The 27,205-nt window shown below is 35.0% G+C and overlaps 3 protein-coding genes across 4 annotated transcripts in view; 2 read left to right on the forward strand and 1 right to left on the reverse strand.

The window, feature by feature from the left end:
• The window catches only part of LOC148071350 (SLIT-ROBO Rho GTPase-activating protein 3-like), a 43,930-nt gene extending 36,954 nt beyond the window's left edge, over positions 1 to 6,976 (reverse strand). For both annotated transcript variants that reach the window (XM_087801535.1, XM_087801534.1), the window contains exon 1: positions 6,571 to 6,976. In XM_087801535.1, the coding sequence (XP_087657661.1) occupies positions 6,571 to 6,637 (67 nt within the window). In that variant the 5' untranslated portion in view covers positions 6,638 to 6,976. The remainder of the gene's footprint in view (positions 1 to 6,570) is intronic.
• A 3,711-nt stretch (positions 6,977 to 10,687) lies between these two features.
• ptgis (prostaglandin I2 (prostacyclin) synthase) lies at positions 10,688 to 22,656 on the forward strand. Its single transcript, XM_087801536.1, has 10 exons — positions 10,688 to 10,833; positions 12,714 to 12,837; positions 13,718 to 13,893; positions 13,962 to 14,108; positions 14,851 to 14,963; positions 15,040 to 15,221; positions 18,973 to 19,135; positions 19,276 to 19,457; positions 22,115 to 22,266; positions 22,417 to 22,656. The coding sequence occupies exons 1-10, from the start codon at positions 10,766 to 10,768 to the stop codon at positions 22,565 to 22,567; spliced, it is 1,458 nt and encodes a 485-aa protein (XP_087657662.1). The 5' UTR covers positions 10,688 to 10,765; the 3' UTR covers positions 22,568 to 22,656.
• Positions 22,657 to 24,224: 1,568 nt separating this feature from the next.
• Positions 24,225 to 27,205, forward strand: part of kcnb1 (potassium voltage-gated channel, Shab-related subfamily, member 1) — a 39,605-nt gene continuing 36,624 nt past the window's right edge. Inside the window, exon 1 of the mRNA XM_087801807.1 lies at positions 24,225 to 24,461. Within this exon, the coding sequence (XP_087657933.1) occupies positions 24,448 to 24,461 (14 nt within the window). The 5' untranslated portion in view covers positions 24,225 to 24,447. The remainder of the gene's footprint in view (positions 24,462 to 27,205) is intronic.

The following is a 27,205-nucleotide window of genomic DNA, read 5'->3' on the forward strand; positions in this document are numbered from 1 at the left end:
CATTTTGTATATTCAATATTTTTTAATTAGTAGCCTTTGAAATTCAATATTTAAAAGTTTGGTATAAAACTGCAAAAAATAAAGAATTAAAAATGTTAAATTTAGAACATTTATTTTGAATTCTTGGAATATCAAAATATAGCAGTAAAAAATTATTCATTATTCTTTAGAATATATTTCTTTTATTCAAATATTAAAAAATAAAATATCATAGAATTCAAAAGGCTATGAATTAATATATAAGTTATATTTAGAAAATGTATTTTATTATTATATTTTTGGAATTATACTTTAGAATATCTTTTTTTTTTATTAAATTAATTAAATTTAAAAAACAAATTAAACCTTTTAATATAAAAAAATTATTGAATTCAATGAGTCAATAAATGAACAAAGTGATGCAGCAACAATTAAATAAATAAAAAAAACATTTGAAAGGTTAAACTTATTATTCGGATGACTGACATGCTTCCCCGCCACACGCTTCAGGTCATACGTGAGCTCCAGAGAAGATCCGCGAACATCAGCCAGCGAGGAGTCGTTGTCACCACAGCCTCCGAGTCGGTCTGCAGCGAGCCATGCCCGGCCAATCACGTGTCCTAACCCGAACCGACACGTTGACATAATTTAGCACATCTCAGGCGCTCGTGCACGCTCGTGGTCGTGCGCGTGGTTGGGTTTGAAAATCATCTTTCCCTGTTTTAGATTCTGCGACTGCAGCTTTTCCATCGCACGTTGGGTCGTAAAGTATCTGTCGAGACATTCCGTTATGAGGAGTTCACAGTGTGGGGTGTGTCTGTGTTCCTGACATATCTGTGACGGCGGCTAAAGGTGCGGCTTGTTTTGTTATTTTCATGTAAAATGTTGCCACAGAACCACAATAATTAAGCTAGTTTATGTTCTTTAATGAAGATAACATGCCCTGCAGTAAAATATATTACAGCCAAGGAATAGCTTCACAGTTGGTTTCTGGTTCAGCAGCGACTTTGGAGATAATAGTCTCTGATTTAAAGGGCCAGTCGACCATTTTACTGGCGTTTTCCTTTTCACGGTCAAGAGACTCACAAATAGGGCAGTAGCAATGTACTGATCTCACAATACAATGCCACACTGGGGACTGAGGATTTTTAAGACATCTCGTAGGTGGTTAAATTAATAGATCTCAAAGCCAAAATATGACCAAACATCAGCTTTAAAAGCTGTTGACTGTATCCACTTATCCTCAGTCATCACCAGGATCTCGCAGGATTTTATTGGCCTTTCGCCCTGTGGCTTGGATAGGCTCAACCTCTGCAGTTATCCAATCAAGAATAAACCCAGCTCCTCTGGAGGTGTTCCTGCGAAAGCAGAAGACGTGTCTTGGGTCTTCCCCAAGGTCTCCACCCATATAGCTAGGCTGGGAAGACCTCCTGGTTCCAAGTCACGGAACCGAGGTATTGCTGTACCTCCATGGTAGACATCCTACGTAGGGAACTTATTTTGCTAAAATTCATGACCTTGGTCAAGAGGAGGAACATGGATCGAGCTCAGTTCTTGAAGTGATCAGATCCTGTTGCCAGAAAGACCAAAGACTAGCAACTTGTTCTAGTGGTTTGTTTTGGCAACAATCTGGTGATATGATACGTATCACGATACAGGGTCAACGATACGGTATATTGTGATACTGTAGTAACAAGGATATATGTCTAGTACTGTTGAGTACTTGATTCTGGTGTTACAGTATTTACAGACCACATGACTCTTGACGAAGTCGTAACTACTTTCATTTGTTTTTTCGAAAACAAAATATGTCCAAACATCAGCTTTAAAAGCTGCTGGAGACGACTGTATCTTCTCGTCCTCAGTCATCATTGTCCCTTTAGTTGCGAAGGACGTAATGACTGCTGCCATCTACGGAATGAGTATTTGCATTTTGTAAATAAAATGTTGTAATTGTAAATAAATGCATTATTCTACTCACATGTATTCAAACATAAACCATATTTTGAGGACGACGTAATGACTGCAGCCATCTAGCGGCCAAAAGTTAGATTACCACACCAATATTAACAGACGCAATGAGTATTTGCTAATTTTAAATACAATTTTCTTATTGTAAATAAGTAAATAATTTCCTTATTATACTCGCATTTATTCAAATATGAACAATATTTGAAGGAGGACGTATTGACTGCTGCCATCTAGCGGCTGGAGGTTTAATTGCAACACAAAAATGAACAAACGCCAAAAATAATTAAATATTTACACATTGCTGTTTAATATTGTGAAAAATTCATCGCGAAAATAAAGTACCATAATAAGAAGAATATATTCCTCAAAAACTAAACTTTTACCCAGATATCTAAACGTCAGTGAGCGAGTGTGAACGTGACGTTTTCTCTGCTAGAATATTCGTTCGTGATAAACATTTACGACAGAAATGATCTCGAAGGGTGACCGCGGGCGACGACAAAAGCCCCTCTCAGACCCCGGAGTGTACATCTCGCTCCATCATCTCGATGTTAGCAGTAAATACAGCTCCAGACCTGTTAAAGCGTCAGCTTGCTGATACGTGTCATTGGGGCTTGAGCCTGATTGAATTGCACTGCACTCAGCAGCGCAGCATTAGCGGCGGACAGTGTCGATGTCTCCGAGCTCCTGCCCGGCTCCCCAACGATCCCCACCATGGTCAGAAAATGAGCTTAACATGTCAGCTTAATGGCGTTTACGGGAAGCGAGATGGGAGAGGAAGCGCTGGTGCTTGATGTGGACACTAAATAAATGAAAAGATGGATGAAACTTGTTTCAAGCTAGTCAGTGTGTTCAGGCTGGAAACGACAACTGTATACGAAGCTTAAGATTAAGCCACTATTTCACTGCTTTTCTGGCTTTTTCCAAGTCAATTTGGGATTTCAATGGTGAAGAAAACTGTTGTAAAAAGGCTTACTTACAAATATAAAACCAAGAGATACATTTTTAATATTTTGGTGTAAACTGGGCGGTTAATAAATCCATCATTGATTCATTTTGTTTCAAGTTATATGCAGATCCAATAGTCAAATGTAGCCTGGAGCAAATCCCATCCTAAATAGGGTGAAAGACGAAGTCAGAAAACCAATTAGTATTTGTATTGACAATGTTTTTTTGTTTTTTTTCACGATTCTGTATTGATAGTCAACATCATTGTATTGATTTGTTTTTAATTACCATACATATCTTTTAAAGTCAATACTTCAATAAGTTGTGTTTGAAATAAAACCATTTAGATTCTACTTAAACTTCCGGTCGCTAGATGGCAGCAGTCATTACATTCTCCGCATCTAGAGGGTGACTGAGGACGAGAGGATGCAGTCGACTCCAGCATCTTTAAAGGCCGATGTTTGGACATATTTTGGTTTCAAAATAAATGCAAGCAGTTCCGACTTCAAGAGTCATGTGGTCTGTAAATTCTGCCACACCAGAGTCAAGTACTCGACTACCACAAATTAGCTACTGGATACTAGCTTAATAGTCGACTAGTCACCAACAATCTTAACAATTATTCAACAAATCTGATTAGAAAAAAAAAAATTCTTAACTTTAGCATTTAAAAAATGCATGTAAACCTCTGTCCTATAGTCAGTTTAATAAAAAGTAAATAATAAAAATGTAATAAACAGTAGCAGCACGTCTGCTTGTTTTGCATAAAGGTCTTTGTTTGGATTTAACCCTAAGATTATGGTTGTTTTGGATATTCAGTCAGAGAACATGAGTCATAAATTGAAATTGAGAAGTTTAATCCAGTATTGTGGGCAGGACCACAATGGTTAATGTTATTAAAATAACCTCCACCATGTCATTGTCGACTATTTTCGTGAACAATTTTCAAGGTAAGCGTCGACTAATCACTGCAGCCTTAATACAAATATTGCAAATGTATTGTTCTTCCTACAGTATCAGGATATATCGCGATTAACCGTATCGTTGTCACTGTATCGTGAGACGTACTCATCGTTGGAAGTGGACAAGATGGAGACGAAGAGGTTTTTTTCATTAGCAGATGAGACGAGAGAAACTAGAGACAAGTTGTCGAAGGCTTCAGGTGTGAGCAAAAGAGGAAGAAGACAATGAGATGCATAGACGAGGAGAGGCGTGAGCAGAATATGATGCCGATATCGATGATTTGAGATGAGATAGTTTTCAATTTATCGCATCTCAAAATAAGATTAAACTCAGAACCTGGATTTAAAAAACTGTTGGTCAGCACTGCAGCATGACCTTGACAACACTTTCCAACACAAGTTTATGATTAGCCTCCACCCAACAAGTCTCTAACACACACACACACACACACACACACACACACACACACACACACACACACACACACACACACACACACACACACACACACACACACACACACACACACACGTAAACTACTGTTAAAACAATCAAACACACAATTTTCAATTCAAAAAACATCAATTAAAATGTAAAATTAATTAATTTAGTCATTTGAGGAAATATTAGTTTTATATGACATTGTATTTTTCGACAAATGTATTTTTTTTTCACCTATAGATGTTTGTATCATGTTGAGCTCAATAGCTCGATGCTATTTCCCTGAAAAGACACCGACTTCAGCACTAATTTGTGACCCAATTACTGACTGTATGGTTTTATAAATACAAATATACATTCCTTGTATAGTAATGTAATAGCTTATTGCCCATTACTGATGAACACGAGGCGAAAAATGGTGAAGAAGTTTTATTTTAGTTTTTATAAAGGAAGCCAAAATGTCCTTAATCTATATTTGTATAGTTCTTTATTAAAAGTTAAGTAGAATTGATGTAAGTAAGTACTATTTCAAGTAAGTAATATCAAAGCTAAGGAACATAAAAGCCTTTTTTTAACGAATATTTTCATGTTTCGAGAGCTACCTGGTACAATGCTAGTTAGTTACTTGCTCAGAGGCGTCGAACTTATCCAACTTAATTATCTTTATCCTTTTCCAAACTAATTTATTTTCTTATCTTTTCTCACTTAAACACTTAAACCATCTTAATAGTAGTGATGTGCTGGTGAAGCTTCATGAAACAGTGTCACGTTTTTAGAGGTCAATAGGTTGGGCCATCAGTTAAAAAAATAATGTGATGTTTCATTAGAACAGTTCAAAACAAAGGAAAATAGTGCAGAGACTGCCATCTAGTGGATTCTGAACATAATGACACTGTTTCATGAAGCTTCATCAGACCATCATTAGTTAATAGGTCATGAAATTAACATGAATCTAGTTCAAACAAATCATCAGGCGGACATTATAAAATGAGTTTATAAAAATATATTGGTAAATATTGAAACACTTAAATACATTTTTTTTACGATAATGTATCGATTTGTATACTTTATACGTCAATAAAATGTGCATGAAATACAAATACTTACAAAAGTATCTAGAATTCACGAGCAAATATTCACCGTCTTTTTATTAGTTTTGCGTGCAATTAAAGGCAGCTAGAGGAGCAATGAAATCTCAGCGATGACTGAGGGCGAGAGGATACAGTCAACTCCAGCAGCTTTTAAAGCGGACGTCTGGACATATTTTGGTTTCAAAACAAGTGAAAATAGTCACAACTTCGACAAGACTCGAATGTGGTCTGTAAATTGTACAACACCAGAGTCAAGTACTCGACAATACTACACATATATCCTTGTTACTAAAGTATCACTATATGTAGTATCACTGTCCCTGTATCGTGATGTGTATCGTATCGCCAGATTCTTGTCAATACAAGTCGATAGAACAGTATGTGTACATACAAACATAAATATATATATTTTAGTCATTATGTCTTTATTATTTTCAATATGACACTAGTTTTTCTTTCGTTTACTGTCACAGATTTCGAGATTTCAGTCGATCATCTGGTGTTAATGTGACACATGTGTTAGAGTTAAGATATATATATATATATATTTTAATGTGTTTTACATGAGGATTCAAGCGACACCATAACCTCGTCGTGGATGATGCGATAGAAATGCTGTAGAGAAGAAACCTCCACACACACACACACACACACACACACGAGCATCCTGGCCTGACCATCCCTCTGCAGCATCACTTCCTGACTCTGTGTTTGGTCACATATTTAGCAGCAGACAGTGAAATCCTTTCATGCTTCATAATTGATGCAGACACCATGAATTATTGATGCACTTTCTCAACTGTTTGCTGTGTGTGACCTCCTCCAGCTTTTTTCCATTCTCTCCTTTCAGAGCAGACCATAATGAACATTCAGATGTGAAACCTGTTTAAAATGAAGAGATGGTTGACACACACGAGAGGTGTCACACGGGAGGAAGGTGAACTCGGTGCATCATCTGCAGACGTTAGAAACGCTCGACTGGCTGTCTCTGGCCTGCAGGAACAAACGAGTCAAGCATCTTTACCTCCACTGTGACATCCCAGTCAAGACAATGAGTGACGTTCACGTGACACACACAAGCACAAGGGAATGGAAAGTGATGCTAAAGTTGAATATTGAAGAAAAATAATGAGGGGGTGAGGGTGGGATGTGGGGTGGGGGCGGTTTGGTTACCAACCTTTCACTTGGGTCTCATATTCGGCAATAATCTCTTTGTCCTTCTTGACTTTCGCCTGAGATGACATTTTGGGGGGTGGGAGAGGCAGGTTACAATCCACGAGAGAGAAGTCCCACGATGATCACGCGGTCCTTGGATAGTTGAGCAACAAACAATCGGATCAAATAACTTCCGAGATTTAACGCCTTTATTTTCCCTCTGCTGCTGGTGCTGGTGGTGCGTTCAGGGACGCCGTCGATCTAAGAGTGCATGTCGAGCTCGTCACCCGAGCAGAAGCTGAGACGAGGTCGCCTTGTCCTGGATGGACATGTTGTTGTTGTTCGTGGTTCTCGGTCTTCGGGGGTCCCCGCGGAGGTGAAGGGAGAGGCGCTGCACGCGGACGACGGTTGCAAGTTCAACGCCGCCGCTGCTGCAGTCGAAGGCTGAATGGACGTGAAAGTCAACCCGAGGCTCCGCCCATTTCCCTTCCTCCCTCCTTCGATATCTCTCCATCCGTGGAGAGAGGATCGTAAAACAACGTTTTTATTTACTTCCTATTGCTGTTATTATGTATTTAACAACCTTTGTATACGACTTAACTCGTAGTCGTACATTTACTTACTTTGTCTAATGTTTTTTTAATAATACATTTTTTATTTACAGTTATCATCAAAATTGTTTTTATTTACCCTTATATAACGTAGTTCGTTAATGGTTTATATTTCAAAAAAAGTTTGTATGAAATGAAACGTTTCTTTAATCTACAGTTAACTTAAAAATATTCACATTTTATTTTTATTTTTAAATTTATTTTTGTATTGCAATTTCATTTTTAAAGAATGAGGCGATTACTGAGGACAAGAGGATACAGTGGACTCCAAAAGCTGAGGCTTGGACATTCTTTGGTTTCAAAACTAAGAACATTTTTAATTTTCTCGTTTCATAAATCACTGTGTTTAAAAAAAAACGCAAATGAAAAAATAAATGTTAAAAAAACGGAAATCATACTTACAATACATACATATTTTGTATCTACTTATTTTTTATTCATTTATTTTACATTTATTTATTTTCCCTTTCATTCTGTGCCTTTTAATCATAAGCTATATAAATAGAGATTATTATTATTATTATTATTATTATTATTATTATAAGATGTAAATCTGAAATTCAATGATAAAAATTCTAATCTAGTTTTGAGGAAAAGTACAAAATATATTGATTTATATTCCAGATGTAGAAAAACTTAACATAAAAATAAATGAATAAGACATATATATTTACTTGTTATTGCCTTTATTTTATAATCAACAACCTTTAGATATGTCTTAAGCGTTTACTTAACTTGTAGTACTACATTTACAATTATCATGAAAATAGGTTGTATTCATTTTTATCAGAGTTCTTTAATGGTTTATATATATTTTTTAATTTGTTCTTCAATCTACAATTAACTTCACAGTGATTGTTCATCTTTGTATTGCAATTTAACTCCAGACATCCAGATGGCAGTCATTAAGTCCTCACAATTAAAGGAAGAATGAGGCGATGACTGAGTACAAGAGGATACAGTGACTTCAGCAGCTTTTAAAGCTGAGGTTTGGATTTTTGTCGTCTTTCGTAAATCGCTGTGTTTAATAAAAATGTGAAATCAAAAAATATATCAATATGAAATACCGGAAATCATTCTTATATTTTTTAATCTACTTATTTTTATTCATTTATTTTACAATTATACAATTATTTTATTTACCTTTCATTCTGCGCCCTTTGATGATAAACCATAAATCTAAAATTAAATGTTAAAGATTCTATAAATTTTGACAAAATATATTGATTTCCAGATGTAGGAAAACTTCACTTCAAACTAAAAAAAATAAATAAAACAAGATGAATGTAAAAACATTTAATTGACTTGTTTTTGCTATTGTTTAATATTTAACAACCTTTAAATACATATAAAGCATTAAATTAACTTGAAGTAGTACATTTATTTTTTATTTGGTTTATCTTTTATCTGTTCATCTTTGCGTGAGGTTCCTCCTTGTTCTCTTTATCAGTCATCTTATGAATAATAACATTTTGTTGTCAATATTTTTCGTCTTTCATAAATCACTATGTTTAAAAAATAAACCAATTAAATGCATTCATGTGAAAAACTTGAAATTACTCCTAAAAGTTCGTAATTTTTATTTATTTATTTCAATTCAGTTGTATTTCAAGCATCATATCATAACAAAGTTAATCTCAAGACACTTTATAGTTTATGTGAGACTATATTGTCAACGTCAATTATTCTATCAAATCTGAAAAAATGTACTGATTTATGTTTCAGATTTTGGAAGATTAACATACATTTTTTTGCTTATATGTCTATATATGGTTTTATTTTATTTTCATTTTTCCATCTTTTTTGCGTCTTTTACTTTCTTTCTTTTTACTAAAAACTACATTGTAAAGCATGTCATTGATTTAGTGTTAGGTTGAGCCCTTTGCAAGTTATTTGTAATCGCCCTTTCCTAAATATTCTAAAAATAACATACTATAGCAATAATATGTTCACGTTTTCATCATATTAAATAATAAAATTGTTTAAAAAAAACCCAGTAAATTGTTGTTAAAATCATGCACGAAAAGAATAATAATAGTAATAAATAATAATAATAATAATATAATATATAATATAATATATAACATAATAATAATAAAGTCAAAGGATAAATACACTAAAATAACGATTTAAATAAAAGTATATTTAATTGATAAATAATAGACAGTAAAATCTAACACAAAACTACTAATAATATAAAGTGATCGTTAACATTTTCTGTGTTTGTAGTGAACAACTATAATAAAATAATTCAACTTTGACAGTGACTCATAATCATTTTTCAAGTTTGTCGTCACAATGTGTTAACTCTGACAACATGCACCGACTCGAGAAATAAAAGAACAAATTATAAATATACTGTATGTATATAATTAAAACTGCCCTTTGGATCCTTACGTCATATAATGAAACTTCATAGATCGAAACTGGAGAATAAATAATGACTCAAACTCTCAGTTAATCATAATTGTCACATGTTTGTTTTAGGTGGAGTTCAAAGATTGTTTGGATTTTCAGCGTTTATTTTATTTGTCTTTCTGCAGGCGATTGTTTGCTCACTGTGCATGTATAAGAGTCACTGAACCCGTGTCGAACACATTTCAGATTTGAGTGTTAAAAAAAGTTTTAAAAATAGCAGATGAAAAAACTCAACTCTTATCTCTCGTCTGCTGATCTCTCGTCTGCACATCAATCTTACAAACATTCAGAATATTTCCTGACACACAAAAGTTGACTGACGTCATGCAGCTGAAACTGCACAGACTTGTTCCTCTTTTTTTCTTATGAAAACAAATCAAATAGATCAGAAATCTTTCTCTAATTTCAAGTATTTATTGGAACTCAAGCCAGGTTATCTCGTAGAGCTATTACAACTCTGCGTTTAATCACAATAAACGTTGAATAAACTGATGTTTTCTGGTGATAATTTGAATTATACTGGCTGATATAGTGTATTTTTACTTTAGGAGTAATACTGACTTTGGAAGGGAGTGACTGCCCTCTGCTGGTGTTTTGTCCTCAACAGAACTTCCAACTATTCACGTACAAACACTGAAGCAAAAAACTCTATTATATTTATTCTTAGTAAAAAAAACAAACAAACAAAAAAAACTTTTTTTTTTAAATTTTCTACCAAATATAATTTCTACATATCGAGTTCCCCGCCCCAGCACAACTCTTCCACCACCGAGGCTGCTTCAGTAGATCCTGTATTTTGCCACTAATAAAACTTAAAAAAAAACAACAACTTGCAAAAACGAAAGTACTGTGACGAGAAACTCTCGGACGCGATGACGTCACGATGCAAGTCCAGACACCTCCATCTGGTCTTAAGTGTCGGGGAATGTTCCAGGACAGATAAGTCCGATCAAATGCCTATGATTCAAACGACTTAAATAGATTTGGTTGGACTTTTTTTTTTTCAATTGAAAATCCTTCTCGGTCTCTCATCCAGAAAGTGTTTTTCTCAAGAGGTTTGTTTGTGCGTCACCTTCCACACCTTCCCACACCCACATTCACGAGCGCGCGCTCCAGATCAGGTATAAAACAGCCGCAGGGCAGACATGGTAGTAGTTTGTGGGAGAGCAGAGGAAGAAAGAAGGAAACATGCTATGGACTATTCTGCTGCTGGTAGTTGGGCTGCTGTTGACGCTTCTTCTTTGCACGCGCTCCAGGTAAAAACTCAACTATTTACACTATAAAAAAGGCGTCTTTTTAATTTTAACAAACAATTGCCCCAATTTAAATTCGCTAGTGTCGCATTTTAAGCAACAAAGACATAACATGCAAAAATGAAATGTTTTTTGGATAAAAGTGAGTTAGAGTGAGGACGAGAATGAATGAACAGCAGCAACTTTTGAAGTGTTTTTCAGTGCAAATCGAATCAGAATCATGTTTATTTCCTGGCTGCAGTGTAAAAACAAAACAGGATGTTGCCTCTCTAAATTATGTCATTCTATTTGCCTATTCTATGCAAATAGAATGACATCATTTAGAGATTATTTTTGTGATCTACGGGCGGTCTTCTAATTCTCTAAAAAATGACTGACATGTGTTTCTTTAATTGGATTTAAATAGATTATTACATGTTTTTTCCTTGTTGCACTGGATCAAAACAGTCTAAATAAATCATGGAGTTTTTATTTCACTTAATTTTTTTTAAATTAAAATTGACTAAAACGAGCGTCAAAAGTTACAAACTAATGTTTTTCAGTCAATAATAATCGCAGTAATAATTCTTATTAATCATAATATATATTTTTATTTCTATTGTACTTTTTATTTGGTCAACACATCTCAAAGTGCTACAGGTTTGGAACAGACCTTAAAAACAATAAGGTCAAATAATATATACAAGATTAAAAGTTAAAGATAAATGCTTTATTAAAAGGGTAGATTTTTTTTTTTAAAGCGTCCTCCGTCTACGGAGGCCCGAGGTGATCAGAAAGCACTGACGGGGAGAAGCCGCTTTAAAAGTTTCTATAAGATTCTAGAATTAAATTATAGAAACTATTTTGTAATTGTGAGACTTACTTATATTTTTACTTACGTTTATTTATAAGGACTTAACAAGACAATGATCCAAATTAACGAAAACTTTTTTTCCCCTTTTTATTTATTAATTCATTTGTTATCGTCAACTCAATGTTCAAATGTTAATTACCGAAATACATCAGATTCATTTTTCCAAAGGATTTTTTTCTTACTAAAATTCAATATTTTATTCAACGTTTACAGAAAAAAAGGCTTAAGATTAATTCACGGTGTATGTGTTCTGGACAGTAACACAATGATAAAAATACAAATACATGAAACTATGAATAAACATATATAAATAAATGAATATATAAACATGAGAAACTGCATATATTATTGTCTTAAATATATATAAATTGTATTAATACCTAAAAATTTACACATCAAAATATAAATAAAAGAAAATATATGTAAACATATAAATTATAAAACATATATTAATATATATAAACATGAACATGAACGTGTAGAAATACTTAAACAAATTAACAGAAAACATACAAATAAACAAGAAAATATACTTGTTTTAATACCTAGAAATATAAACATGAACATACAAATATTAATACCTAAACATATACATAAACATATATCAATACATTAAAATATAAACATGGACACAAAAGTATTAATACCTTAAAATATACACAAAGTATATTAATAACTGTAAATATAAGCATGGGCATACAAATACACATACAATAAAATATACATACAAATATATTAATACATAAAAAATATACATAAACTCTTTTATCACAGTAAGAATGGCATAATTAACACCTAAACCAAACCTGAAATACCATGAAAATGTTCTTCTTTTTCTGTATTAAAAACATTTTCACTCTACTTTATAAATTACACAAAAATATAAATACATGAAAATATAAACATGAACTTAAACATGTAAAATACTTAAACATATTCACATAAAACATACACATGCAAATATACATATATTAACAAACGTTGATCTGGACAGTGACACAACAATAACACTTGTTGTCGTGTTGTGCAGGCGAGCAGACGAGCCGCCGCTGGACACAGGTTGGATTCCGTGGCTAGGACACGCTCTGTCGTTCGTCAAAGACACCCTTGAGTTCTTGGGTCGAATGAAAGATAAACACGGCGACATCTTTACGGTGAGTGTTCGTCACAAACAAAAAAACGACATGTTCTCAGAACTTAAATAACCAGTTTTGATTCCAGTTGAGGATGAAATGACTGATTCAATCACATTTGTCTCTAGCTCAGTGTGTGATTCATCAGTATCTGTTTTTATCGTTGGTGATTTAAAGTCAATCTGTCGACAACTGTTCCTTCAACTCACTTCCTTAAGCTAACACAACCATAAAATGTTGCAATAGTTGTTATTGCTCTGTTTCCTGTTGAGAAAAAACATGTTCTTCATATTGGCACTTTGTTCTTGTTCTGTACCTTCTATAAAGTCGTCCGTCCGTCCGTCCGTCCGTCCGTCCGTCCGTCCGTCCGTCCATCCATCCATCCATCCATCCATCCATCCATCCATCCATCCATCCATCCATCCATCCATCCATCCATCCATCCATCCATCCATATCCACACATCCACGATAATAGATTGTTTCTAAATGACATTACATGTATTGTATTATTATTATTGTATTATTACATGTATTTATTCAGAATTTCAAAGGGAGGCATTAGTCAGTTGACATTCATTTTGCTTTTAAACCAGTTTCATCTTTTAAAATCTTGATTTTATGTCAACAACTATGATCAAACAGGAACATGTTGTCACTCATTGCTAAACGTATTGTTGTTGTTAAGCTCTTCAAACTTTTAATATGATGTAATAAATCATGCTTGGTCTTGTTTCTTCTGCCTGATGTCACTTTAACACTCGTGAGTCAGAAAACACATGGTTTCTCTTTCTTGGACTTGAAATATATAGCAGCCATGTTTGATTATGATGATAAGTATTTGAATGATTGACACAATGAAACTCATATGTGGTCTGATCTCTTCACCTTCCTCTGCTCAGGTGCGAGTGGCGGGTGTTTACGTCACGGTGCTGCTGGACCCGAACTCCTTCGACTCAGTGCTCAACGACACCGTCTGTCTGGACTCAACTCGGACCCGAAACCGGATCATCTCCCGAGCGTTCGACCTGCAGCTACCCAGCATGCAACCTGACGCCGAGAGGAAATGGATGGAGAAGTAACAAAAACCAGGAGTTGAACTGAAATGTTCATTTCTTTATATTATCTATTTAAAAAATGTTTTAGGCATTTTCAAGGCCTCAATCTGTCTCGACTGGTCAACTGCATGGACACACATCTCCAGGAGATTCTGCTGAGCGAGCAGGACGGTCGGGAGATGTCAGAGTGGAAACAGGACGGACTCTACAGTCTCTGCTACAGCGCCCTCTTCAGGTTGGACACATGTTTTAATAGCAAACTGAATCAAACAGCATCAGAAAAGTCTCTAATCTACTATATTAATAACACAAAAATATAAATACATGAAAATATAGATAAACATATATAAATAATTTAAAATATAAACATGAACTTTAACATGTAAAATACTTAAACATAATAATAGAAACATACACGTAAACATGCAAATAAACATTTATTAAAAACTTGAGTATAAAAATGAACATAAAAATATAATACAAGAAAATATATAAATTATATTAATGACATAAAATAATAAAAACAAGAAAATATACGTGAACATACAGTATATTAATACACAAATATATAAACATGAACATAAACATGTAAAAATACCTAAACATATTAACAGAAAACATACACCTAAACATGCAAATAAACATTTATTAAAAACTTGAGTATAAAAATGAACATAAAAATATAATACTAGAAAATATGCAAAAAGTATATTAATCCCTAAAAATATAAACATGAACATATACTGTATGTATATGAAATAAATATATGTAAACATGTACGTTTTACATGAACGTAAAAATGCAAAAAATAAAAAATACTTAAACATATTAGCAGAAACTATACACAAAGAGATGATATCATATCATAAAATTCCTTTTTTTTTTAGTCGGAGCTGCGAAAACAGTTGTTTATATTATTTTTATTATTATATATACTATTATATTATTAAAGCTGTCATGTGCTGCTGCTCGTGCAGGGCTGGATATCTCTCCTTGTTCGAGCGGAAGGAAAATGCTGCTGCCGTTTACCAAGAGTTCCGCAAGTTTGACGAGCTTCTTGCCAAACTGGTCCGTGGCTCTCTGAAGAGAGGTAACATGATGAACTTAGTGTGTGTGTAGATAAACGTGTGCACGAGTGGACGCTGAAGACACATCTCCTGTGGCAGGAGAGAAACAAGAGGCGCACTGCTCTAGACGGCGTCTCTGGGAGCTTCTGTCCCCGCGGTGGCTTCACGGAGACTCGTCTGACGCCTGCTGGCAGAAGAGCTACCAGGTCTTCCTTCAGGAGGAAGGTGTGGATGCAGAGATGCAGAGGAAAGCTCTGCTGCTGCAGCTCTGGACCACACAGGTGAGAGTCGTAGCGGTAGGACGTGTGAACTGGTAACACCCTTGACTATTTTCTTAGATCCTTCCGCATGACCCGCATGCCACTGTAGCGTGTCGCGACACGCACTGTTTCATTGATGAGTGAAGGCTGCAAACACGACAACAGGAATTCAAGGACTGAGTTACAACATCTTTCCATGGACGTATTTTTACCGTGAGATCCATTAGAGAAAGGAAGTTTGTTGAAATCCTAGAGGTTGTTTTGACTCACAGGTTGATGACTGAGGTTCAAACACCATTCGTCACCAATTTCACTAGTTTAAAATATATATAAACATATACATAAACATATATTATCCCCTACAAGTAAATACATTAACATATATTAATACCTACAAATATAAACATATACATAAACATATATTATCCCCTACAAGTAAATACATTAACATATATTAATACCTACAAATATAAACATACACATAAACATATATTAACACCTACAAGTATAGACATTAACATATATTAATACCTACAAATATAAACATATACATAAACATATATTAACACCTACAAGTAAAGACATTAACATATATTAATACCTACAAATATAAACATATACATAAACATATATTAACACCTACAAGTAAATACATTAACAAAAATTAATACCTACAAATATAAACATATACATAAAAATATATTAATACCTACAAGTAAATACATTAACATATATTAATACCTACAAATGTAAATATAAACATAAACATATATTAACACTTACAAGTAAATACATTAACATATATTAATACCTACACATATAAACATATACATAAACATATATTAACACCTACAAGTAAAGACATTAACATATATTAATACCTACAAATATAAACATATACATAAACATATATTAACACCTACAAGTAAATACATGAACATATATTAATACCTACAAATATAAACACATACATAAAATATATTAATACCTACAAGTAAATACATTAACATATATTAATACCTACAAATGTAAATATAAACATAAACATATATTAACACCTACAAGTAAAGACATTAACATATATTAATACCTACAAATATAAACATATACATAAACATATATTAACACCTACAAGTAAATACATTAACATATATTAATACTTACAAATATAAACATATACATAAACATATATTAACACCTACAAGTAAATACATTAACATATATTAATACCTACAAATATAAACATATACATAAACATATATTAATACCTACAAATATAAACATATACATAAACATATATTAACACCTACAAATATAAACATTAACATATATTAATACCTTCAAATATAAACATATACATAAACATATATTAACACCTACAAGTAAATACATTAACATATATTAATACCTACAAATATAAACATATACATAAACATATATTAACACCTACAAGTAAATGCATTAACCTATATTAATACCTACAAATATAAACATATACATAAACATATATTAACACCTACAAGTAAAGACATTAACATATATTAATACCTACAAATATAAACATATACATAAACATATATTAACACCTACAATTAAATACATTAACATATATTAATACCTACAAATATAAACATACTAACATATATTAATACCTACAAGTAAAGACATTAACATATATTAATACCTACAAATATAAACATATACATTAACATATATTAATACCTACAAGTAAATACATTAACATATATTAATACCTACAAATATAAACATATACATAAACATATATTAACACCTACACATATAAACATATATTAGTCTACCACTTTATCCAGTGGTCAGGGTCGTGAGGAGACTGGAGCCTATCCCAGTATCATAGGGCGAGAGGCAGGGGACAACCTGGACAGGATGCGCTCATACCTACGGACAATTTCCCAAAGTTCTCAACCAACCTCTGTATATTTTTGGACTGTGGGAGGAAACCGGAGTGCCCATAAGCATTAACATAAAAATAAAAAAAATACTTAAACATATTAACAGAAAACATACACATAACACAAAGATAAACATTAATAATACCTAAACATATAAAGTGGTAAAATCATGAACATGTGTAAAACATGTTTACATGATCAGTTCCACTATTATTATATATTATATAATATATATATATTTTTAAGATATTTGTTTATTATATTTTTTATTTTAACACTACTTACTGATTTATTTACTTTATTTTTTATTCAAAGTCAGTGCATTATGTGTCCAGCTGGAGGAGCTAGCGAGCCTTACCCTGACATTCTTCATCTGCATCAGTTGATAAATGGCCAAGTGGAGCAGGAGTCTCCCTGGAATACTTCCGTGGCCTGTAGTCCCTGGGCGATGATGTGGGTTAGTGGACCAGTGATCGGGTCTTATTTAAGTCCGGCTGCGGCGGGTCTGGCGGGGTAATCCACAGGGGGGATCCACGGGTCTGAGCCCCGGCACATCTGTACACAGCTGAAGAGGAAAGTGGAGCAGCACTGCAGAGAGGATTAGCTGAGGAAACATGGAGCAAGATCCTGAAATATTGCTGCACATTTCATTAGAAACAGGAGGAATAAAACATTAAAGCAGGTAAATAAAACCTGATGTCACTTCCTGCTACAGAAGGCCACAGAGATCATGTGGCCCCACAATTGTCTCTCTTGGGTGTTTGCCCAGGTGGTCCACGGAGGGCAGATCTGATATGTGACCAGGTAGAACAGAGGAGCTCCTTTAACCTCCAGCAATGACTGACAGGATCAGGTGTCGCAGCCTCGTCTCTTCGTGCCTCACACCAGAGAAGCTGGACTTGAGAAGAAATCATGGTCAAGAGAGTAATATCCCTTCGAGGGCCGCGTGGAAACACAACACTCTTAGTGGAGACACAACTTCTAATTTAAACATGAGGAGATGTTTTTTATTATTTCTGGCATAATATCAACAGACTAATACTTGTTCATAAAAACATATATGAAAGCCTGAACAAATAAATACTTAATAATAATATTGAGCATATACATACAATATATAAATACCTGAGAATGTAAATAAACATATACACAAACATGAACACAAATATATACAAATATTAATAAAAAAATATGATTAACCATAAACAAAAACACACCAATACTAGTGAACATTATCATGGATGTAAACATATACAAATGATTAAAAGTATAATAAAACAATATATACATAAACATATATAAAATACCTAAAACATAAACAATGTAAACACAAACATAAATATAAAAATGTTGCAAAATGGTCTGGTGAAGCTTCATGAAACAGTGTCATGTTGTTTAGAGAGCAGTAGGTGGCACCATCAGTTTAAAAATGATGTGACGTTTTATTAGAACAGTTATTCAAAACAAAGGAAAGTCGTACAGAGACCGCCATCTAGTGGACTCTGATAATAATGACACTGTTTCATGAAGCTTCACCAGACTTGTAATTAAAACAGCAGGCCTAAGATGACACAGTAAGTAAGTAAGTAATGGTTAATGGTTATGGTTAGTAATGGTTATTTCTAAAGCGCAGAATTTTTTTTAACTGCAAGCGAGACAGCTCCTTCTTGTTTAGTTAATGGCGCCATCTGGTGGCTTCATTTCTTAACCTGTAAAAATTCTAAATAAAAACTTCAAATGAAATAAATGAGAGTGAAGATAAAGATGTTTACTCCTTAAACAGAAAAGGTGTGGTTTTTTTTCCTTAAAAAAACACACATTTATGTCCATGTTTGTTGCAGTGTAACGCAGGACCCGCTGCCTTCTGGCTCCTGGGCTTCCTCCTCACACACCCCGAGGCCATGGAGGCCGTTCAGGCGGAGATCAAGGGTCTGACTCTGCGGGAAGGATCCCTGCAGCATCCTCTCATCCACCAGCTGGAGACCCGGCGCACACCTGTGTTTGGTACGTGGCAGCTGAGCTTCTTCCCACTGGAGATTTTTTGTTTTTTTTTCCGTCCTGGAAACAGACGTGTGGAAAAAAACCCAGGGAAACAACTGGAGCGACACCCACGTGGATCTGCTCATTGAATCTTGTGTCTGCAGACGGCGTGCTGAGCGAGACTCTGCGTCTGACGGCTGCTGTGATGATCACGAGGGAGGTGGTGAGGGACAAGGATCTCCGCCTGGTCCAAGGAGGGACGTATCGCCTCAGACGTGGAGACAAAGTGTGTCTGTTTCCGCTGCTCAGTCCTCAGATGGATCCGCAGATCCACCAAGATCCTCAGGTCTGACCTTTATCAGGAACTCATTAGTCACCTCATTTTAGGGAGAGTAAACTAACAAAAAGCTGCCTTTTTATCCCGAAAAAAACTTCTTTAGCCTTCTTTGGGTTTTTTGATCTGATGAACGAGTCCTACGTCTGTACATTTGCCAGGAACTTTCTGAAAGAAAGAGAATAAGACTCATCCAAAAACGTATCAAAAGTGATTTTATTTAAATGCTAAAACATGTTTCTCTGAGATACTATGAGCTTAGAAAAGTGCCTTAAATATTGATACTATCATATACAAATACTTATACTTACTTATACTACTTATATAATTCAACATAAACATGTTATTGTAAATATATTCATTAACTTGTTTAATGATGAATAAACATTTAAGTAATTTGAATATTACTAAACATATGCATTAACATTAACTTACTTTACAAATACATAAGAATATAAGAAACATACACAAATATTTGAAAGTATAATTAAACATATACAAAAACATGAAATTCTACAGTAAATAAACAGAATTGGAAACATATTAGAAAACTAAAATATATGAAATAACATAAACATGAAAATAGAAATATACAAATACTTTAAAAATGTTTAAACATATATATGAACATATACAAACACATGTTATGATGAATAAACATGTATAAATAATTAACATATATTTAAACATGTACATTAACATGAACTTATACAAATACATAACAATATAAAAACAAACATAAATACTTAAAAGTATAATTAAAGATATATGAAAACAGGAAATTCTACAGTAAATAAACATACAAGTTGCAAACATATTAAATTACTAAAATATATGAATTAACATAAACATGAAAATAAAAATAAACAAAAACTTAAAAAATGTTCTAAACATAACCAGAAACATGTATAAACATATAAATACTTTGTAACGTAAACATAAATTAATTCTTAAAAATATTATAAAACATAATAAACATCTACATAATCCTGAACATAAACATATTAAAAATACTGAAAAATACATTAACATAGATATATAAACATAAAAGTAAAAAATAAACGAATACTTTAAAATATTATTAAAATGTATACACAAACATGTATCATGAAGTCATAAATAAACATGAATAAATACTTAAAAAGTAACAATAAATACATATATAAACTTGCACAGAAACAAACATAAATACCTAAAAATAGAAATCAACATAAACAAAACTTTTTTTTTTTTACTTTAAATTCGGTTTTGAGGAGCCTCTACCCTTCCTTAGACTACACTTAACGTACTGACGAGGTCAGGTGTTTGTTTACCGGCAACTCTAACTCGCACATATTCCAGTTCACATTATTCCTTTTCTCCTCTATTTCTAGAACCGCCTTCTTACTTTGCTTCTCCCACATTTAACTTGCAGATCCAAAGCAGAGGAGGTAGTAAAGCAACAGTTCTCGTGTTCATCTGTGGGAAATCTTGCTGCATTTTATCCAAATACCTTCTTCAGGCGTTTTCTTTACTTGCATGTTTAACCATGTGAACAGAAACAGAAACGTTTGTTCCTGAGACTGAACAATTTCCTCAAAAGTTCGACGTCTTATGTTGCCACGATAACGATGGTTTCACATACATTCTTTAAAATCACGTTCTGACAGAGGAACACTGGGACACTCCAGAGGCCAGAATGGAAACTCAATCCGTCCGTGTCGTCTCCTTGTGAGAGCAGGACTTACTGGAGAGAACTCAAATGGCTGTGACTCTATTTTAAAATCCTTGTAGGAAGAACCTGGTGATTCAGGGCGGGGGGGATTATTACATTTTCTTTAAGGGCCACATGTGTGTGGGGGACTCATTAAAAGACAAGGACAAAGAAGAAGAAGACTGAGATGAAGATGAAGAAGAAGTTGAAGACAAAGAAGAAAGTAAGGAAGAAGACGAAGAAGAAGTAGAAGACGAAAAAGAAGAAAAGGAGATGACAAAGAAGAAGACAAAGACGCTGAAAAAGACGACAATGGCAGAAAAGACAAAATAGAAGAAGAAGAGGAAGACAAAGAAGAAGATGAAGAAGACAAAATAACAAAAAAAGACGAATAAGACCAAAACGAAGAGGAAGAAAAAGACGATGACAAAGAAGATCATAAAGATGACAAAAGACAAAGAGTAAAAGGACGATGAAAAAGAAGACGAAGAAGACAGAAAATATGAAGAACACAAAGACAAAGAAGACGATGAAGACATTGACGATGAAGACATTGACAAAGAAGACGAAGCGAAAGAAGACAAGGAAGAAGACAAAAGAAGAGGTAGAAGAAGACGATGACGAACAAGAAGATGAAGACAAAGAAGAATAAGACCTAGAGGAAAATGACAATGATAAAGAAGACGGAGAAGACAAAAAAGACCAAGAAGACAAAGAAGAAGACGATGACAATGAAGACAAAGAGTAAAAAATAAAAACATTCATTTCTTGCTTCAATTTTCAACTTTGACGTCATTATGAGCTCACGACTCAGATTAATTGTTGATATAAATGTTGTATTAAAGCTTTCCGTTCATCTTGTATGTATATTATCAGTGACTACTTCTCATAATACATGTCCCATAATGCACTGCAACAGATCTGTAACATTATGAGAGTATGAGTGAATAAAGACTGTTTGTTTTCATCTTCACAGGAGTTTAAGTACGACCGCTTTCTGAATGAAGATCTGACGATGAAGGACGAATTCTACAAGGAGGGGCGGCGGCTCAAGTACTACACCATGCCCTGGGGAGCTGGGACCAATGTCTGCGTGGGGAAGGAGTTTGCCGTGACCGCAATTAAAAAGTGAGGATTTTCCAGATGACCTTAAAACATAAAAGGTTTTTTTTTCTTTCGTTAATTTTGCGTCGGAGGTCAAACTGCATCGGAAGCATCGTGTTATAATGATTAAGGTTTTTTGAATTAATATTTATTGAATTAAGTTTGTTCTCACAGATTTATCTTCCTGATCTTGACACATCTGGATCTAAAGCTATGTGACCCGGAGGCGCAGCTGCCACCGTTCAAACGCAGCCGCTGTGGTTTAGGAATGTTGCAGCCGGACGGTGAACTTCAGATCCAGTACAGATTCAAGATGACCAAATGACCAAATGATGAATTATTTATGCAACAATATTTTTTCTTATCTACTGTGTGTGTGTATATTGATGTACATAAATGATGTTTCTTTTGGAATCTGCTAGATTTTCTTTATGTTTATTTACAATTTAAAGGTTTGTACTTGGAACAAAATGTAATGGATAAAGATGAAAATGAAGATGAAGACGTAGACGTAGACGTAGACGTAGACGTAGACGTAGACGTAGACGATGACGATGACGATGACGATGACGATGACGATGACGATGACGATGACGATGACGATGACGATGACGATGACGTTGACGATGACGATGACGATGACGCTGACGCTGACGTTGACGATGACGATGACGATGAAGATGACGTTGACGTTGACGATGACGTTGACGTTGACGTTGACGATGACATTGACGATGACGATGACGATGACGATGACGATGACGATGACGATGGCGATGACGATGACGATGACATTGACGATGACGATGACGATGACGATGGCGATGGCGATGACGATGGCGATGACGATGACGATGACGATGACGATGACGATGGCGATGACGATGACGATGACGATGACGATGATGATGACGATGACGATGACGATGGCGATGACGAAGAACACGAAGACATGACGATGGCGAAGGTTGAAATAAATATGAAGAAGAAAACAAAGAAGAAGACGACGTAGACGTAGACGTAGACGTAGACGTAGACGTAGACGTAGACATAGACGTAGACGTAGACGGAGACGAAGACAAAGACAAAGACAAAGACAAAGACAAAGACAAAGACATAGATGAGGATGAAGATGAAGATGAAGATGAAGATGAAGATGAAGATGAAGATGAGGACGAAGACGGAGACGGAAAAAGAGAGGACGGAGACGGAGGCGACGTAGAAAACTTTGAGGAAGAAGAAAAAGAAGGGACCCAAAGGCTCAAAGACAAATGTGTTTGTGGTATCCTTTGATCCAGAGACCACACAAGGGATCAATATTTATGGTCCCTTGTGTGATTGAGTTTTACTCCTCTGAACTAAATTGACATTTTTAGTATTAAAAAAAAAATTACATGGAGATTTGCCTACATTATTTGTGCATAAATGTTAAATTTGTAAAATAACACAGAATAAGAAGTGTCTCTATGTTGACGTGTCTTTGATCTAAATGGCCTGAATGTATTGTGTTAAATCTAAGGAAATCAAAATGAAAATGTAACATAAAATATGAACAAAAACTTCTGGAGCTACAAATTCTGCTACAAATATCATAACAAATGTCAGTTATATGTGCACTAAATGTATGTACATTCTTAAAATAACACTTAATAAGTTTATTGATGATGATAAAAATCTGTATTAGAAATCTAAATCTAAATTATTAACTTTAAAATGTAAACAAAACCTCTCCAGGAGGAAATTTAAGAAGAAGAAAAAAAATATCCCATATTTGAACTCCTGTATGGTATTGTTAAAATAAATCTGATGATTGTTCGAACTTGAGTGTTTATTTGAGCAAGTTTCAGTCCATGTTTGAAGGCTCTGACGCTGGGCGTGTGAAGGGTTAAAGGGATGTGGAGGAGAACCTCCTGGATCCTCCTTCATGAGCTTCAGAGCCTCCTAACTCCGCTGACCGTGAACGCACCGTGCTCAACCGCTCCCGGCTCGCATACTTGTTGATCCACGGAAGACAACAATACAAAAAAAAGGGGGAATTAAAAAAGGGGACGGGATGTGGACGAACCAGCCGGAAGTTCGGCTGTAGATTTCGCCGGAGACTCGTCTGACATGTCGGAGGCAGAGGGACCGCGTTGGACCTGCAGTGAAGCGTTCACGGCGTTTATTCCCTTTTTCTCCCTGATCCGTCCAACACCAGCCGTTTGAATGTTCGCAGTGAGGTGAGCAGATGTTTTTAAAACGTTCGAATAATCGTGGATTTATTTAACTCTGCACCATGATCTTAAATAAGAAGGCACGCGAATGGGCGCGTTCACAACACGTCTCTCTCTCTCTCTTTCTTATTCTTTTTTTTTTTTTAAACGCATGTTTCTTCTTCTTCTTGAAAAAATGAAGGTGTTTATTCATCTCATCTCGGCTTCTTCATGAAGCAAAAAGGGTGGAGGCTCGTTCAGTCTTATTTGCTTCTGATTCTGCGCATCTGGTTACCGCATCTCCGCCAACAAACCAATCGAGAAGCATCCTGTTGTTGTTGTTGTTGTTGTTGTTGTGGTCAAACATGAGGGGGAAACTTTATGTTCCACTCATCATCATCATCATCATCACATCCTGTCCCGGGTTTGTCCTCCAGGTCGTGTTCCACAGTATAGAGACAAGAGGAGAGTGTTTCAGCACCACACGACTGGACAGCGCTCAGGAATATTCAACAAACACATAAAAAAAAGTTAGAGATTTTATTATTGAGCTTTTTTTTTTTTAACATGGATCAAGTGCACGTGAATCCCTGGTTCTGGAAAACCCGTCCGTACTTTAATCATCCATTTAAGTGGACACAAAAGTCGTTGGAAACTTGAACAAAATGGCAGTCACACAGGCAGGCGTCCGTGCTCCAGAGTGTAAAAGTGAATCTTTCAGGATCGGCCAATAAACAACTGTGATGGATTCAGATGTTGCCGTGACAACCATTGTTGGGTGATTTGGGGGAAACCCGTCCGAAAAGGCGGCGTGAGAAGGAACATACAAGAGGGTGAGTTGGAGTTCATGGTAGTCACTCAGAGTTGTTTTTGAGTTTTGAAGATAATTGTTGTTTTTATTGATACATTTTTCTTGTGGGATTCTGTGGCTTCGGTGAAAGTAGTTGGTTGAGGTTTAGGACCTTGTTACGTCTACTGTTTACTGTAGAAGTCTTTTGCCGACAAATTAAATAAATAAATTAAATTGTGTTTGGAATAAAACAGTGTGTGTGCTGGTAGAATATTGAAACTGAAAATTAAAATATTGGTTGAAAAAAGAAATCTTGGAAAATCGAAAAGTTGACATACAACGTTAAGCATCTAGATAAAACATAAATAAATAAATGACTGTGTAGTTGTCCCACTTAAAACAGAAAAGTGTAATGCCAACTCAAGCTGACACTATTCTAAGTTGTAGTATCTCTTAATGTAGCTTAAAGGTCATAGTTAAGATAAAATAAAGATTTCAATTAACCCTTGTTTTATCTCAGGTTCAAGGTGACCTGAAGGCCAGTTAAAAAAAAAGTGTTTTGTATCCCTTGTGTTGTGTCTTGGTCAAGATGAACGACCTCCCCTGATGTCCAGAAATACATGTGCAGTGTTAGAGACAACACAAGGGATACAAAAAACATATTTGTTCTGGGGTCACTTTGACCCTCAGTTAACACAAGGGTTAAGGTGGGGGGGTTTCGTGAGGTTAAGATTAATCAAGCTAGTTTGGCCTGCGACCACAGCATCCGACCGACAGCCGAAATGACGTGGTGTTGGATTCCACTTTGAGTTGATTGGTCTTTGTGTTTTTTGCAATGGCTAGCCATCCTGTCCAGGGTGTCCCCTCACCTTTCAGTCAAGTAGCCTGGATAGAACGTATGGTGTTTGAGAAAAGGACATTGGGGTGACTATAAGTGTATTATTACGATGACTATAGGTGTATTACTATGGTGACTAGCCAAGTAATACCACAGGTGACTAAAGATGTATTACTACAGTTACTTGCCAAGAAATACCACAGGTAACTATAGGAGTATTACAACGGAGACTCGCAAAGTAATACCACAGTTGACTAAAGGAGTATTAATACGGTGACTCACCAAGTAATACCTCATGTAACTTACTAAGTGTATTACTACGGTGACTCGCCAAGTCATACCACAGGTGACTATAGGTGTATTACTACGGTGACTCACCAAGTAATTTCACAGGTGACTAAAGGAGTATTACTACGGTGACTCGCCAAGTAAAACCACAGGTGACTAAAGGAGTATTACTACGGTGACTCGCAAAGTAATTTCACAGGTGACTATAGGTGTATAAATACGGTGACTCGCCAAGTAATACCACAGGTGACTATAGGTGTATTACTACGGTGACTGGCTAAGTAATTTCACAGGTGACTAAAGGAGTATTACTACTGTGACTCGCCAAGTATTACCACAGGTGACTAAAGAAGTATTACTACGGTGACTCGCCAAGTAATACCACAGGTGACTAAAGGAGTATTACTATGGTCACTCGCCAAGTAATACCACAGGTGACTATAGGTGTATTACTACGGTGACTCGCCAAGTAATACCACAGGTGACTATAGGTGTATTACTACAGTGACTCGCCAAGTAATTTCACAGGTGACTAAAGGAGTATTACTACGGTCACTCACCAAGTAATACCACAGGTGACTATAGGTGTATTACTATGGTGACTCGCCAAGTAATTTCACAGGTGACTAAAGGAGTATTACTACGGTGACTCACCAAGTAATACCACAGGTGAATATAGGTGTATTACTACAGTGACTCTCCAAGTAATACCACAGGGGACTATAGGTGTTTTACTACAGTGACTCTCCAAGTAATACCACAGGTGACTATAGGTGTATTACTACAGTGACTTTCCAAGTAATACCACAGGTGACTATAGGTTTATTACTATGGGGACTCGCCAAGTAATACCAC

Source organism: Callionymus lyra, chromosome 10 (genome assembly GCF_982586985.1).
Source record: "Callionymus lyra chromosome 10, fCalLyr1.hap1.1, whole genome shotgun sequence".
Classification (NCBI taxonomy): domain Eukaryota; kingdom Metazoa; phylum Chordata; class Actinopteri; order Syngnathiformes; family Callionymidae; genus Callionymus; species Callionymus lyra.